Source organism: Aulonocara sp. 'chitande type north' Nkhata Bay, linkage group LG23, assembly GCF_057382095.1.
Source record: "Aulonocara sp. 'chitande type north' Nkhata Bay isolate Kocher_YH1m ecotype deep benthic linkage group LG23, A_spYH_male_GT1.1, whole genome shotgun sequence".
In the NCBI taxonomy this organism is placed as follows: Eukaryota; Metazoa; Chordata; class Actinopteri; order Cichliformes; family Cichlidae; genus Aulonocara; species Aulonocara sp. 'chitande type north' Nkhata Bay.
The window spans coordinates 22,766,061-22,782,915 of record NC_141365.1 but is presented as its reverse complement, the minus strand read 5'-3'; the positions used below and the strand labels follow the sequence as shown (position 1 = coordinate 22,782,915).

General features: G+C 40.3%; 1 protein-coding gene across 1 annotated transcript; it reads right to left on the bottom strand.

Annotated features, from left to right (window-relative positions):
* Positions 1-741: 741 nt before the first annotated feature.
* Positions 742-2,556, bottom strand: LOC147301729 (kinesin-like protein KIF1B). Its single transcript, XM_086283973.1, has 3 exons — positions 2,541-2,556; positions 1,106-1,254; positions 742-927 (listed from the first exon to the last, which is right to left on the bottom strand). Exons 2-3 carry the CDS (start codon positions 1,247-1,249, stop codon positions 742-744), a joined length of 330 nt encoding a protein of 109 aa, XP_086140099.1. The 5' UTR covers positions 1,250-1,254; positions 2,541-2,556.
* Positions 2,557-16,855: the final 14,299 nt, after the last annotated feature.

Genomic DNA, 16,855 nt, shown 5'->3' with positions numbered 1-16,855 from the left:
AATCGATCCACATCATTTCTGCTTGAACTAGAGAACATGAGTGTCGACTTACATTTGGTCTGTGAGACACATGTCATAGTGACAGTATTTGGGTTAATATGGCATTACTCACCCTGGTCGCATTTCTTCAATATCAGGCACCAAGTTCAGGAACTCGTTCTTTTGCAGCCCGCGCAAGGTAGGAGGTCTCCAGAGTGGGAACCATCGGGAAGTTTTCACAGTCTGAGCAGGAGGGACTGGAGGCACGTGAGCTGTTCTCAGGGGTCCTTTAACACAAATCACACCAAGTTAGAATCAAATAGATAACCTGTCAATAACCGTTTGCAGATCGAGGTCAATGTTCCTAAAAATATGTTTACTTCTGGCCCATGGAGCCACAGCGCGAGTCCGAGAGAGAGGGGCAGGTAGAGGAAGGGGTGAGGGTGGCACTGCTGAAGCTCGTCACGGATGGATCACGTCCGATCGGTGAGATGAGAGAAAGCTGAAGTGAAACAACAGCAGGATGAGGTAGACGTCAATATAGGAACTCCCTGATGTGACACAGAAAGGCTATTTTTTAATTTCTTTGTATTATTTCTCACCTTGCAGTCACTGATGCTGTTCACCAGCTGGTTGTATTCAGTATTGAAGGTGTGTGTCAGAAGGCGCAGGCACTACAACACAACAGGAACAAGACCGATCAGCTCCGAGCAGAGAAGGAAGAAGGCAGCAACAAGAACGCCCACTAAGCCCACGTTTTTCTCACCTTGGTGGCCAGCTCCTTCTCACGCTTTCAAAGGTGGTGCTGGAGATCTGCGAGGAGGCGGAGGTGGATGTGGACAGAGTGCCGGAGCTCACGCTGGGGGACAGAGACTCACTTAGGGACTTGGTGGTGGGAGCTGTTCCCACGGGAGCCGCCTCTCCCAGAAGGTGACGGGTCTTTTCCACCTGGACGAAAGATGGGGGCGAATGTGAGGTGGGGAGAAGAGGGGAGGTTAGTCATGTAAAGTCTGTACTCTAAGAAAAAACTTTTTAGAATAGCACTTTGGTCTTTGAGCTGAAAAGTCATTTTTCCCTCAATGATATTAAACAGATTTATTTCTTTATGAATCTTTTAAGGCCCCACCTCCTGCAGCTGCTCCATCTTCTCCAGCTCCCACTGGTGCTCTAGGATGAGGCTATCTCCTCTGGGCCTCCAGCCGGCCAGGTTCTCCTCTCCACGCACATAAGCCACTGATGTGTCCAGGACCTTCCTCCTCCTCCTCTGCATCCCTGCTCAGGACATGAGCCCTCATTAGGATGAAGCTCTCCACAGAATTATGATAAAACAGCTGCCGTTCTTTAAACATGTTTCATGGCCGCTCACCTGAGCTTCCAGTGTCAGACATCTTACACAAGCTCAGCTCGTAGATCCCAGTCACTCGGTTGCTATAATGAAGCAGAAGTTTTGAACAAGGAAACTTTGTAACGAAATGCCAACGACCGCCTGTCTGTTTTCAGGGCTGTATTTGAAGCCATGCTCCAATCAGGCAAAGTTTTAAGTGTTGCACATTTCGATGGGTTTCTTTCAGCTGACATAGTTTCCATTTGGGTCATGTGGTGTTAGATACCCCAGCGTGTGGTCATAGGGTGAAGAGCCCGGACGATTAGTGGGATTTTAGGTGTGGTGTAAAAATGACGCTGCAACTTTAAAAACGTTGTTGCTTTAAGGATTAACGTACAACCATACTTGGGCTGAGTTTGACACTGGTTCTCTTCAGTAATTAAAATAGCTTTAACACATGATAAGATCAAATGTCAGCTACACTGTGACAGTCGAGGGGCCACACTCAGATATATTTATTCGCTTGTTCTCTTTGTGTGATAAGAGTTTCCATCTGAATTTAACCCCTGTGTGGGGCTGATCTTTCATTTCATTTTATTTCAAGCTCAGATTCTTTGCCTTTGGCACATTTTCTGTGACGAAACTTCAAACCATTCCCACCGTCCTTATTAATCAACATGGTGAAGTGATTCTTCGCAAGGTGATGGGATAGGAAGAGTTTCAGAAAATGAGGCCTTTTGTCTTTATTGGAGAGGTCAGTGCAGACAGGACGGATGGGGGGAAGGCGAGGGGGGAATGACACACAGGAAACGGTGTTGGTCAGACCCAAAGACAGGCGTGGGCAGTGAGGACTCTCACCTTCAGACTCACTGTCTAATCAGTCTGACAGTGAGTCTGAAGACAGAGCAACCCAACACACGTTACTATGTTCATCATCATCATCATTGTTTATTTATATAGCACTTTAAAAACACACAAGGCTGACCAAACTGCTGAACAATAGAAACATAATAGATACCATAAGAATAATAAATACGATACAATAATAAACATAGCGAAAAACAATAAAATACAAGTCAGTCAACCACTGAGTCAAAAGCCAGTGAATAAAAATGCGTTTTCAATCTGGATTTAAAAACCAGCACTGATGTCGATTGCCTAATGTGAAGAGGAAGATTATTCCAAAGCTTAGGAGCCACGATAGAGAACGCTCGGTCTCCTCTCAGTTTCAGCCGTGATTTGGGGACTGAGAGCAACAGCTGCTCAGCTGACCGGAGCGAACGAGTGGGGACATAGGGCTTCAGCAGGTGCCAGACCATTTAAAGATTTAAAAACCAATAAAAGAACTTTAAAATGAATCCTAAATTCAATTGGAAGCCAGTGCAGGGAGGCCAAGAGTGATGTTATCACTAAGCAGGACATTAAATCAAATTAATGAGACACCAAAACAAGAGCTGGAGCCCAAGACAGCCATGAAGTCACAGTGTACACAAATACACAAGAAACACAGAAACCAGCTGGGTGGATGTGGCTCGGGAACCTTCTGTTACCTTGAACGTCGGTGTTTTGAACGCTGGCTGCTCCAGTCTGCTTGTATTTGTCCAAGATTTCCCCTCATATCTTGGTTATGGTTATTTTTTCTTTTATTAAACTGATCACACTCCTGTTCATGAATAGAAAAAAACCCCATCAGTGTATTTTCACTTAAACAAGCAGCTGTTTTTTTTGCATTAAAGTTATATAAAAATGTAACAGTGCAAATTCCTCGCTGACAGTTTAACCAAAAGGCATTTCCAGTGGAAAGTAGCCGACATATTCTCAGCATAACCATGTATAATATCCACAAAACCTGAGAAGGTTGGAGAGAAGGTAGGTGAACTCTGCTGGGATCTGCGTTTAACAAAGTGTCTAAAGACGAAACAAAGAAATCTTTCTGTAAATGTTCAGATGCACAGACTGGACTGAAAAAGAGTGAAAAAGCAGCTAACGTCCAAAAATAAGAAAACTTTGAAAGAACTCCAAAAAAACCTGGAGAACTTTTGCTCAAAAAACAGTTTTGTTTTTTTTAAATTACAAGGCAATCTGACAAAATGTCATCAAATGAGACTCAAGACTTCTGCAGGTCTCTGCCATGACTCAATTTTTTTTTCTTAACGGCAGAAACAATTGTTCCTTTTTTACTTTGTTTCTATTTTCTCTTCTTGTTTTTATCTGTTGAACAACAAACAACATTCATGCTGATTCACATAATATCCTGTCTCTACTCTCTGGGATTTCCTCGTAGCTCTTTGATGCAAAGAACATCCATCAAACGCTCCAGCTTGTGCTCATAATATTATATGTCAAACAATGCTCCATCCAGTTTTATGGGTTGCATACACAGTCTGAGCCTCCAGTCACGCAAACCTGTCCTGGCTTGTAGAGTGAAGCCAGACTAGATGCTAATGGAGCTCTCTAATACTTGAATTTTAGTCAAGCTTGCAGCTTTCTTCACTATGTTGTATAATGCAATGAATAACATGAACATTTTTAGTAAGGTTTGTTTGCTTGTTAACATTTTTCCCTTTAATGTTTTCATTAATAAAATCCAACCTTGAAGCATAACAAACCAACCTTCTACTTTCTTAAGTTCAAGCAAGTCTACAGTTTAAATAAAGGTCTAAAGTCACAAATATTATTCTGACAATAGAAATCCTAGAATAGTGGTAACACTCTGAATACACATGCCAATATAAATTTATCTCGCTGTCATGTGTTATTTTGCCGGGTTAGGGTTAGGGGTTAGGGTGGCCTTTTGTTGTGGGCAGTCTGAGGTACACCTGTGCACTACTCATGATGTCAGATCAGCATCCTGATGTGGCACACCTGTGAGGTGGGATGGATTATCTCAATATGGCAGATGTGCCCACTACCACACATTTGGACTGATTTGTGACCACTGTTTGGGAGGGATGGTTATATTGTGTATCTGGAATGAATTTTCGGTCTCTACGTCCATCCCATGGGGAATGGGAGCAGTAACAAAGGTGTTGCATTTATATTTTTGTTGAGTGTATCTAAACTGTGTAGTAGTAATATGAGAAATCAGTAATCTGAGAAATGTAATTTCTCACCCTGACCGGTTGAGGCAGATGGCCGCCCCTCCCTGAGCCTGGTTCTGCCGGAGGTTTCTTCCTGTTAAAAGGGATTTTTACCTTCCCACTGTTGCTCATAGGGGGTCATATGATTGTTGGGTTTTTCTCTGTATGTATTATTGTAAGGTTTAACTTATTATGTAAGTGCCTTAAGTTGACTATTGTTGTGATTAAGCACTGAATAAATAATGTCTAAAACTGAAGTTGATACTTGAGGTGGTGTGTGAATGACATTTTGAAAAATTTAAATTGTGTGTGGAAAGACATTTCTTGTAGTTAAGCAAATACTTCAATGAACTCATTTTGTTTGGTAATGGAATAGGATTTAATTTTCTCAAAATCCGTACAGTAATTTTGGCTGTGGATCACAGGGTGCAGAGTGGGGGTCACCCAGAGTCATAATCCAGTGAAATATCTGCGTCACCTCTTACAGTTTTCCTGTAATCTGAGGTTAAAGACGAGGATATTAAAAGTACAGTAGAGTAAATTGTGCAAAGTTTACTATCAATTTTCTCAAAAACCGTACAGTAATTTTGGCTGTGGATCACAGGGTGAAGAGTGGCGACAGCCTAGAGTCAGAATACAGTGAGATATCTGCGTCACCTCTTATAGTTTTCCTGTAATCTGAGGCCAAAGATGTCAATATGTAGAGTACAGTAAAGCAAAATGGGAAGATTTTGCTATGAATTTTCTCAAAATCCATACAGTAATTTTTGCTGTGGATCACAGCATGCAGAGTGGGGGTCACCCAGAGTCATAATCCAGTGAGATATCTGCGTCACCTCTTTCAGTTTTCCTGTAATCTGAGCTCAAAGATGAGGACATTAAAAGTATAGTTGAGTAAATTGGGTAAATTTTATTGTTAATTTTCTCTGAATCATACAGTAATTTGGGCTGTGGATCACAGGGGTGAAAGTGGAGATTAACCAAAACTGGGAGTAGATTGTGAAGTAAAATAGTGTCAGGACAGAAAACACTGCGTTTCTAAGCCAGTCGGCACCTATACCGTAATATGCGTAAGAGTAGTGCAACAACATTTTAGGTGCGGCTGGCGGGGCGGCTAGCTTGACTGCGACTTCGTAAGTGAGGGCTCACTTGACCGCAGTAACGTTAGCTGGATAACCAGGGGTTATCTGACCGGAGAGGTTCACTGCATTTGGTCTTCCACGACGAAAAAGTGAATAAATTTCTTCATCAGTAGTATGATGCGGTACACTAGTACAAATATTAGGTTGCCCAGAACATGCATTTGCCAGGGTGTTAATTAGCTCCTCATTACTTAGAATTTGAGCCACAAAATTCCGTGCGGACTGGCTCATAGTGCCATTCCTCGCAGGTACAAACAAGGAAAACACTAGATGGCGGAAGCGCCTCCGTGACGTCAAGTTTCATTCTATATATTCAGAAGATCATTTTATATATTCAAGCTTCATTCTATATATTCAAAAGATCATTCTATATATATTCAAGTTTCATCCTATATATTCAAGTTTCATTCTATATATTCAAGTTTCATCCTATATATTCAAGTTTCATTCTATATATTCAAAAGATCATTCTATATATTCAAGTTTCATTCTATATATTCAAGTTTCATCCTATATATTCAAGTTTCATTCTATATATTCAAGCTTCATTCTATATATTCAAGTTTCATCCTATATATTCAAGTTTCATTCTATATATTCAAGCTTCATTCTATATATTCAAAAGATCATTTTATATATTCAAGCTTCATTCTATATATTCAAGTTTCATTCTATATATTCAAGCTTCATTCTATATATTCAGACTTTGGTTGGAATATATATATAATATTTTCCTAAAGGGCATGCCATAGTGTATATATGTGTATGTATATATGTGTATATGTATATATATGTATATGTATATATATGTATATGTATATATATGTATATGTATATATGTGTGTATATATGTATATATGTGTGTATATATGTGTATATATATATATATATATATATATATATATATATATATATGTATATATATATGTGTATATGTATATATATGTGTATATGTATATATATGTGTATATGTATATATATATGTGTATATGTATATATATATATGTGTGTATATATATATATATGTGTGTGTATATATATATATATGTGTGTATATATATATATATGTGTATATAAACTCGTCCTAAGTGGGAAAACGAGTCTGAGCTTCACAGCGGCCTCACAGTTACATTGTGATTTTTATACACACGGGTTTAAATGGTTTAAATCAAGTATTAAAGCTCAGAGCGCCCTCTGCTGGATTTTCACTCAAAGTGATACATTTACATTTGGAGCTGTCATGTTAATGCAGGCTAATCATCAAATTGGGAAAATGGTGAATCAGTACAGCCTAAATAACCCTCAGGATGATGAAGCTGAGGGTTTGCTGGATTGAAGAAAACTGCAGAGCTCCTAATGGCTCCCCAAAACACAAATACACATAAAACAGGAAGTTTATCACCTGGTTTCCTGCAAGTGTGAGAAAAAAAAAACTTCCCTTTGTATAATTCAGCTGATATTTATGTTACCAGAGTCACAGAGTTTTACCTCTGAGGGCTTAAAAGATACGTCAGAATAGTGACGTCAAGCAGATTTGTTTTGCTGTATTGACTGGGTGTGACCTGTACAAGGACCATTACTGCCACTGAATAATTGGCAGACGCTGACTGTGTGCCAAACATTTGCTCAAGTTGAAGTCGAGCCACCACTCACCTACACTTACACCAGAGACGCACCACTATACCTCTGTTATGCTGGATGAATCCGTCAAGGCTATTAAAATACAGTTGTTTCATAGAAAACTATTTTTAAAAAAGAGGGAAAAGAGGGAGTGATACGACAGCGTTCCCCGGGCAAGGCAGTGGATCTCCACTGGTAAGCATGATACTCTGTAACACACTGTCACTCAGAAGAAAATTGGAGGAGTTGATCAAACTGCATGGCCTTTCTCTTGTGCGTGCAAAGAAAAAAAAAAACTTGGGGGAAGAACCGAGAGGGTTGGCAGCTGCATGTTTGTGGGGACAGTTGGTACAGAAATGACACCATCAGAGAAACTGAATTCTGAAGCACTTGGGAAATCCCAAAGACTCCACCTGTGTTTTGTTTGTTGAAACCATCTGTTTTTAATATGTTACAGCCTCATCTCCTTTTACAGAACGCAAGTCAGATGTCTGTCTCCCCACTTATTATTAAATGCTTTTAATTCTCTTTAACTGACAGAACTCAAAATTTTAGGGTGAAAAATAAGTGCTCCATCAGCACTGGTGTGCCTTATGGCTGTGTTAGCTCACTAGTCCTGTTTACTCTTTATAATCTTTATATTTACGTGTACACTTCTTCCCAATCCTTATAAATAAGTAACTGAATCAGAAAAAGTGAAGCAATACTGAATTGCATTTTTTAAAATTTTGTATAGCAATTTTGTTTTCTTTTCTTTGCTCAATTAACTTCTGTAGATTGTTTACATAATTGAAATAAAAATGAATGTCATGGTCCATGGTCCTGTGTCTGTGGAGTCTGTGTGTGTGTGTGATGCTCGGGTAGCCACACCCCCAGGCTGGGCCATCACCGGCACACCTGCATTCCATCGGGGTGATTACCGGAAGAACTACTTAAACCCGCGCTGACGGATGCTCCACGTCAGTCTGTTAATCACCTCTCTGTGGTAACTAGACTCCTGCGAAAGCGTTGTGCTAATGATTTATTGGAACTGTGTTAAATCTGCCTTCTTGTGTTTAAGATTTCAATCCGGCGTCCAGTGTCTGCCTCCTGCCTGTCCTCCTGCTCGATTACATCACTCGGTGCATCATCTGGCCTCGTCACTAACTCCACGGACTCCCTCCTCACGGACTTTCACACTTCCCTCCCGAGCCCCCACGATCCCACTCCGATCATAAGCCTACTACTCCTATCCTGCCTTGTTGTGCTCCACTGCTTACTAGTAATTTTCTCCCCTTTCTGTTGCAGCCTCCCACGGTCCCGATCCCGGCTTCCCCGTGTCATTTGTTTCCCCGGGTTTTTCTGTTCCTCGTTTGTTCCTCTGGTTTTCCCGGGCCGCCTTTTGTTATTTATAATAAAGTGTCTTTTCCTGCTAGCACTTGAGTCTGCTTCTGGATCCTTTTGTGCTTGCGTGCCTCGGCACATGACAATGAACAAGCAATCAAACGACTGTAACCCAAGTAACTTTATTTTCAGGTGTTCTGATGCCAAATTTAGCTTGGCATACGAGAACAGATCTCTCAGAGCGCTTCACTGAGGTAAACATTCAGTCAGGTTAAACCGTTTTCTGTAGATATCAGGGTATTCACCTCGACTACCTCTTTAGCTGGAATGGTCACACTGACAACTCATGTTCTCATTTACAGCAAAAGGACTTTATGGCTTTGACTAATGTGCTTGATGTCAACCAGAGAACAATGTTTCTGTTCATCAAGATAGAACATCATGAGGTATGAAGTATTGTTATGGTATGGCAAGCTCTCTGTGGAGGTAAAATCTAAGCTGTTGTGTCTGGTGCAGTTTGCCATGAAGGTGATGGAGGGCTGAAGACCTCTCCATACAATCCATTCATGAGTGACCTGTATTCATTGAGTTACAGAGCTTTATTAGACCCTCATCTATCCTCCACCCTGAGGAGTAGCTCTTGCCTTCTGGCAGAAGAAACAGAGTCCCAAAATGCTGAATAGCATTAAAAATTAATTTGCCTGCATGTCAATCAGGGTTTTTAATGATCATTTTTAAAGTTATCTGTGCAATATGAGAATTGTGGAGTGTTTGTTTTCACTAAATTGACTGGTTATTAACAGATAGACTTCTGTTCTTTATCAATTTATTTATTTCTCTTTTATTCAAATGTTTATTAACACTTTGTGAAGGAAGCTTCAATGACAGCAACTGAGCCCACAGCAAATATTCCTAAAGGACAATAAAGTATGACTCAGTGTAAATGGTGTTTTTTTTCCAGATTCAGTGTTTGAATATACTTGAGTTGAGGCTTCATATCAAACAGCAGACGATTCACTTTCTTTGATTCCATCATAAAAAAAAAGTTTTGCTGTTTTTCCATAAGTGTGCAAGATAGTCCTTGTTTGTCTCATCACTGTTTCAGCTGAAGAACTGAAACAAAGGTCTGAGTCCTGCTACTTCCTCTTTCCTGGTGCTCGCCACTTGTGTGAGTGTCTTGAGCGTTCTCCACATGGCGCTGCTTATCTGCCAGGATGCTCTGTGTGGCTTTGGTCTTCTCATATCTGGAGCATTAGTTACACAAAGATAGACATTTAAAAATTCAATTTCAGGTGTAATGTGTCACAATGGTATGACTAACTTTGTGCTCTTCAACAGATGTTGTACAGATTTGGGGAAATAAAAAATGCAGATTAAGACAGAACAGCATTTCAGAATTCAAACCAAACAGAAAATATCAGCACAAAGATTTTGAATTCAGCTTTTCCAAAAAGCCTGCTCCATGTGACTGAAATATAACACACATGCACGCAGGTCCATAAGTACCTGCAGGAACTACAGAAAGAAGCGGAGACTCAACTTAATCAGACTACATTTGAATGTATCCTGATAAATATTCATATTGATTCCCCATGGGGATCAATAAGGTATACATTACATTAAAAGTTGCCGCTGAGCCGGCAGAAGGAAGAGGCGGAGCAGCATCTGAAAGAATCTAAAAGTGAAACTTAAAGTGAGTTTCTCTTCAAAAGTGCATCAAACTGCTCATCCAACCTTTCTCAGCAGCACAGCAGAGCTTCTGTTCAACACTGGTAAGTACAGATGTCCATGATCACACTGTTGTAAAGGGCAACTGTTGATCCTCCTACTTTATAAACCTGTAAACAGGATGAGGGGAGACCCCGGTGTGACAAGACACTTTCTGTTCATTAAGTCCGTCAGCAGTGCCGATTCAGAGTAAAACTAACCAATTAAAGGGGAATGAACTGGATTCAGAGCATGAGGAGACTCATAAAAAGACCCTAGAAATATTCTTAATGAGTTAAAGACATCAGGATTACCTACAAAGGTCAGCGGTGCAGCTTCTTCTTTCCAGATGCTGAACTTCAGCTCTGCACAGAGGCTGAAATGCAACAAACTTGTTTTGTTCTTCGGTTGTTGTTTCAAAAAGGTTGAAATGAGAGTTGACTTTATAGCGGCACTCATCAGACTACATGTGTTGGATTGAGACAAAGAAGTTTACAGTTAAAATCTTTGATCTCATCACAGTCACATTAGTTCCAATTCACTAGCTTGGACCACATCCTCATGAGGTTTGACAGCATTTCTAACAGATACTGGCAGATAACTTGAGCATGACTTGAGGCTCCGGTTTGCGGAGGGTGGTGGCTCCCCTGGCCTGGCAGATCATTGTGTACTAATGAGAAGTAAATTAACTGAAAAAGGGAGGGGCATGGAAATAAGAACAGCCTGTAGTGCAGGGGGATCATATATAGACAGAGAACAGGAAAGGGCATGTATGGAGGTGTGGTCCTGCGTCTGAAAATCAGAAAAATGATCTCTTCTAAAAATGCTATCATTCAGCCACAAATCCACTGTGGAAACTTGTCACTTCTCCGGACTTTGGAAGTGAATTACATGGTTTGTATTTCAGTCTGCTTGCTTTTATTACCGTTTATTCACTACTTCTTGTACTTACTGTTTCTATTTCTTTTTTTATTGTTCACAGTAAAAACATAGCCAAGGATTTATTTTATTGTGAAGGAGTGACAGGAAATATAGTACGTGTGACACTGAGTAAGCAGAGCTTTGTTAACAGGGATGTTCTTTAATAAAAAACAATCTACACAACAGAACATGAACCATTTATCAGTAACAGTTGATCCTGTTTAACCTGCTCATCACTCTACCTTTTACAGCATCCAAATGACTGATGATCACATCCTAACAGTTTTTAAAGTGGACTTATTCTGCTTGTTTCCAGCTACACATTTTTATACTTGGACTGTCCTAGAGTAGCATTGCATGACAATTGTCTTGGACCATACATGCCAACCCTCCCGATTTTTCCGGGAGAATCCAGAATTTCAGGCTACGTTCACATGTACATGGGCATTTTTAAAAACGGAGATTTTCCGTTTTCGTTTTAAAAAAAAAAAAAAAAAAAAATTCTGTCCACACATAAACGCCAAAAACAAAGGAAAACGCTGCTAGAAACATGTCAAAGCAACAGGTGGCAATATATTCCTAACCATGAAGAAATGTTGGCCAATCAGAAGTCTAGAAGCCTTTGTGGACATATATATAAGACTCTTAGATAACTTATGAATGTTATTGTTTGACTTTTTTCAGTATTTTATTTGTTCGTGAGTAAATTGGTTTGGCAGAGATTACTCATTGATCATTGATCAACTGGTCCCTGAACGAAACTGACACCCTAGAGAAGCCTGGGCTCAGGAGAGCCCGATTTTCCTGCAGAGACGTTACGCGATGGTCGGTTGCATCGTGTGCCTGGTGACACTCTCGATGTAGGACATTGAGTGACATCTATCTACCATTAGGAATCCTGATAACAGAATTCTGGCTGATTGGAGCTGGCTCGGACCTGGCTTATTGAAGCAGAGCTGTTTAAAACCCCACAAGGCTGGCCGACATGATTGACGATGGGCAAGCTGTGAGTACTCAGACTGTGTTTTGAATGCAATATGGATAAGATCTTGGAGAAGCTCACGGGAAATTTATAGACATGGCAGGGCTCGCAAAATCGCTAGCCCGACGTCCCGGGGCTAGCGATTTTTCCAGTCGGGCTACCAAAATTTATCTCTGCCCTGCCCATCGGCCTATCATAGGAAGGAAAAATATATGTCAATGCTTTTGCATTCTTTCGGAAATGTAGCTGGGTAATTATGTCATTGGCATCGGTGAGCCGCTGTCAATATGTGGCATATTGAAATCGCGTTTGAATTTGCGCTTGTTTTTTGCTTTCACTTTGCAATTGCGCGAACTGTGTATAGAGAGCGACAGCACTGATTGGTGAGTGACGATAATTTGCGCACCAATTCCTCTGACATCGTCTTATCAGTCGTTAGCTTACTATGCAAACATGACAAGTGAAATCTCCCGCAGCAAGCTTAAACATATGAGAGGTTGATCGGGCAGAGAATCGCTGAGTGTGTGTGTGTGTAAAAGCAGCAGGATATATATTTTAGTTCTGCTGAGCCAGATAAGACAGGTCAGGGTGAAGAAGTGACAGCCAAAGAAAAGCTTACCACAAAACGGAGAAGTTATGACAAATCAGACTATAAGGCAAAAAGAAAGTGCAGCTTTATGGTTTCATGGACAAAAGAATTTGTGGCTGCGATATGACGAGCTAAATAACCGGGGCTGCACATAAGTGGTCCGCAGGTGCGCATTCGCTGTCAAAATAAAAAACGCGCACAAGATAAGAAGTTGCAACGTGTGTTTGTGTACATAAGATTTTCAGGAGGAGGACAGACATTTGTTTAGAACTCTTAAAGATGTCAAAGAAGCTCCTTTAAGCAATTACTTTGGTTTTCCTCCACCTCCAAACAAATGTCAGAAGGAGTCCGAACCACAAAAGAAGCGCGTATTCTCGGAAAAGTGGTTGCAGGAGGTGAGCTGGCTTCAAACAAATGATGAACGCACAGAGATGTGGTGCAGAATGTGCCGTGAAAATCCCACTCTAGCGGACAAAAACAGTGCTTTTTATATGGACGCAAATGCGCGTTGCAACTTCTTATCTGGTGCGTCTGGTGTGTCTTTTATTTTGACAGCGAATGCGCACATGCGGACCACTTATGTGCACCCGTGTAAATAACATAATGTTCTGCCGGGTGTGTTGTTGGTTTTCCCTCGATTTCTGAGTCGACAAGCGCCTTTGTTACTGGGACCAGTCATTTTAAGAAAGGCCTCCATTAGAACCTGTGAGAAATGCAAGAAATGCATTATTGCTCAGTCTGCAATATCTTTTCCAGAACAAACACCAATTGCAAATAACATACTAAAAATAAACCTGAAAAATCTGTTTAGAACAGCGTACTATGTTGCAAAGAGTGAACTACCACTGGCACAATTTAGCAGTCTTTGCAAACTTCAAAAAGCAAATGGCCTAGATCTTGGTTCCACTTGCCTCTTACCCAAGGCTGGACTGGGACAAAAAATCGGCCCGGGCATTTTGACTAGAGACCGGCCCACCAGGATAAAGATTGAAAATGTGACGTCATTCAGGGGTAAAACCGCAAAGGATTCTGGGAACTTGTGGCAAGAGGTACTAGCGCACGCAGGCTTTCAATTGAACTCAGTTACACAGCGATAAAAAGAAACACAAAAAATGGCAAGAAGCTGTTGTATTATTAACTGCAATAGCCGGTGTTGTGCCAAAAAGTGATTGTCTGCCAAAAACTGATTTCCGGTATTTGCCAAAAACTGATTGCTCGTATTTAAACTGGTATAAGTAACTTGTTGGCCTATAATATGTGAAACATATGTCAAATGCATCCCTCATGGATGACACAAAGTCATATTGAGCCACAAACAACATTCGTGTAACAAGGTAGAAGCCGCAATCAGTTTTTGGCAGCGACTTTTATATAACCTTTATTTATGCAGTTAAAAAAAATCTCATTAACATTAAAAATGTCTTTTGTAAGAGTAAGACAGCAGAAATGGCAGCAAATATTACAATAGTTCTGTAAAAATATTGTAAGTGGGGAAAAAGGACCGGATTGGTTATAATGTGAGTACAATAACACAGAGTTATAAAGATACTTGAAAAAACAGATAATCTTTTAATTCTATATATAACCCCTTTGTAAACGCTGTTCACCGAAGTCTATTTACCAACATACGTAAAGATATTACACATAAAAAATACACGGAAACATTGGAAATCACTTTTTGGCAGGCAATCACTTTTTGGCACAACACCGGTCGTATGACAGCCACGGGAAGCCGACGGGTAAAGAGATCGTTTTTTTTTTTTATTGGATTACGTCGTTGAAGAGAAATGTTTTAAGCCATGTTTCCGAAGTAAGAGCCGACGGATGGTCTGGATATACCAAATATAACGTCCCAGAACACTCCAGCTCACAGGTTAGTCTGCTCCAAGCATTCCCACAAAGGTCAGTCTGCTGTTAATGCGTCATTTTCATAACATAATTGGTGATATAGGTTACAAGCACGTCTGGCGCTGAACAGAAATTGTCGCGCTATGCTCCTTTGTTTATTGTGCATAAATAGTGAATTTTCCTGACACAATATTGCGTTTCGCTTCTGTTATTATGGTACATTGACAAAAACATAAACTTTTATTCACAGGATAAAACAGTTGTTTTGTATCACTAATTGTCCAGTGCGATTACAGCATACAATATTATTGTCACTGCTACATTTCTGTAATGCTACCAGAAATTATTTCCACTACTAATTAATTACCATTGAGCTCAAAGGTTATATTAATAAACGGTTAACGAATGTGTATTTATGACAATGATATGTGAGACTGGTAAACTTACCTTTGTTCGTACGATGGTCTTTCGTTCTACACGGTGCATTTCAAGGTCCTGCACCCATCCGTCGGTAAACTGTACCTGGTCTTGTTGCAGTGACCTGAAGTTACTAAACTTCATGAGTGTATGCACTCACTCAAAGAACCGTATAATTATAAATATGAGCGTGGTGAAAGTTGGGCAGCACGCTAACGTCTTTTGTCCACTCTGTGTGCACGTAAGGGTCTGACCCTTTCACTCCTTTGATTTTTTTCCTCGTATCTTTTCTTTGTCTTTTCGTCGCGTCTGTCTTTGTACGGACCGGCATTGTTCTCCTTTTGTTTTGTACATTCCTTTTTTGTGCGGCAAAGAAAAAACAAGAAGGTATTGGAATCGGAGAATGAACGTTTTGCGGTGCTGCAAATGCTTGCATTTGATGCGGTACTTGGATTGTTTTGCCACGAGTTCCCGGCATGCAATGCGCGAAAATCACATGATTGCTAAACAAGGGGGAGGGTGCATCCGGCCTCCTCGGCTGTAATTGGTCCAGCCCAGAGTCGATCATGACCAATTGGCCAATCCAACACCTTTCATTATATATACCCTTCCTAAAAAAAAATTAATTAATTAATTAAAAAAAAAAATCCATCGGCCCATAAAAACAAAAAATCGCCAGCGGCCCACCGGGCAAGTGCCCGGTATGCCCGATGGCCAGTCCAGCTATGCTCTTACCCGTGACTTCAGTGGAAATTTCAAATTCAGGATCTGACACAGACTGATTCATGTTCTACACAGTTTTTACAAGTTCATAGAAATTTCTGTTCAATTAGAACCAAGTATTTGAGTTGATGATTGTAATTTTTATACAATGTTGTAATTTGTGTTTCAACAATTTTTTGATTAATGTTTTGTTTCCGTTACAATATTATACTTTAATGTATAATATTGTAACAGAAACAAAACAGGAAACAAAACATCAATCAAAAAATTGCTCTTTTTTATTCGGGCTACTTAAATTTATTTTGGGCTACCAAAAACTGAAGAGTCTCTGCCCAAAGGGCCACCAGGGATTTTGAAATTTTGCGAGCCCTGCATGGTGATCAGTGATGGACATTATACCAAGTGTAAAAGTGGAGTTGTGACAGTAATGAACATTTTACATGTACTTAATGAAGACAATGTTGGAAAAAGGGCAGGAAATGTTAATAAGGTTGGACTGCTCCCGATATTCACAGATATATGATAACAAACATAGTGAAACTTCATCAAACTTACTCCACAATTCCTCTTTCTCTACTGCCCAACTGGTGAGACATTCCTGATCATGTCTAACACCTCCACAACAGCACTGACATACTCATCCTTCAAGATTATCCATACACTGTTTCTCTTCCTACCTACACTGTGGTAGAACAGCTTTAAGCTACCTCTGATGGTCATAGTTGTGCTTCCTTGCTATGTTTTTTTTTAATGCATACACAACTCATTTACCTATACTCTCTCAATAATATCAGCACTTTACCAGTCATAGCTGCTACATTTAGTCTGTATTCTCATCTCCACATGGATGCCTCTCCTTATCTCTCACTGTGCTTGAACATGCCTTCCCCCTCCCTTCTTCCCCAGGCTTGAGGTCAGCACTAGGAGGGGACTGGATTGTGACCCTCCTAGTGGCTGCATTTGTCCCACGTAGAGAAAGTTATCTGAAACTCAGTTTGTAGAGCAATCTGTAGTCTGAACTTTGAGCTCACAGGGATTACATACACTAACCTTATTATTTAAAAATGAACATTCACAAGGTGAACAATAGGAGATATTTGACAGGAAAGAAGGAAAAGCAGAAAAAGTCCACTTTAAACATAATGAAAAGTGAATTTGAAATAAAATCATTTTCTTTTCTTTCTCACTCAGAGTGCAGAC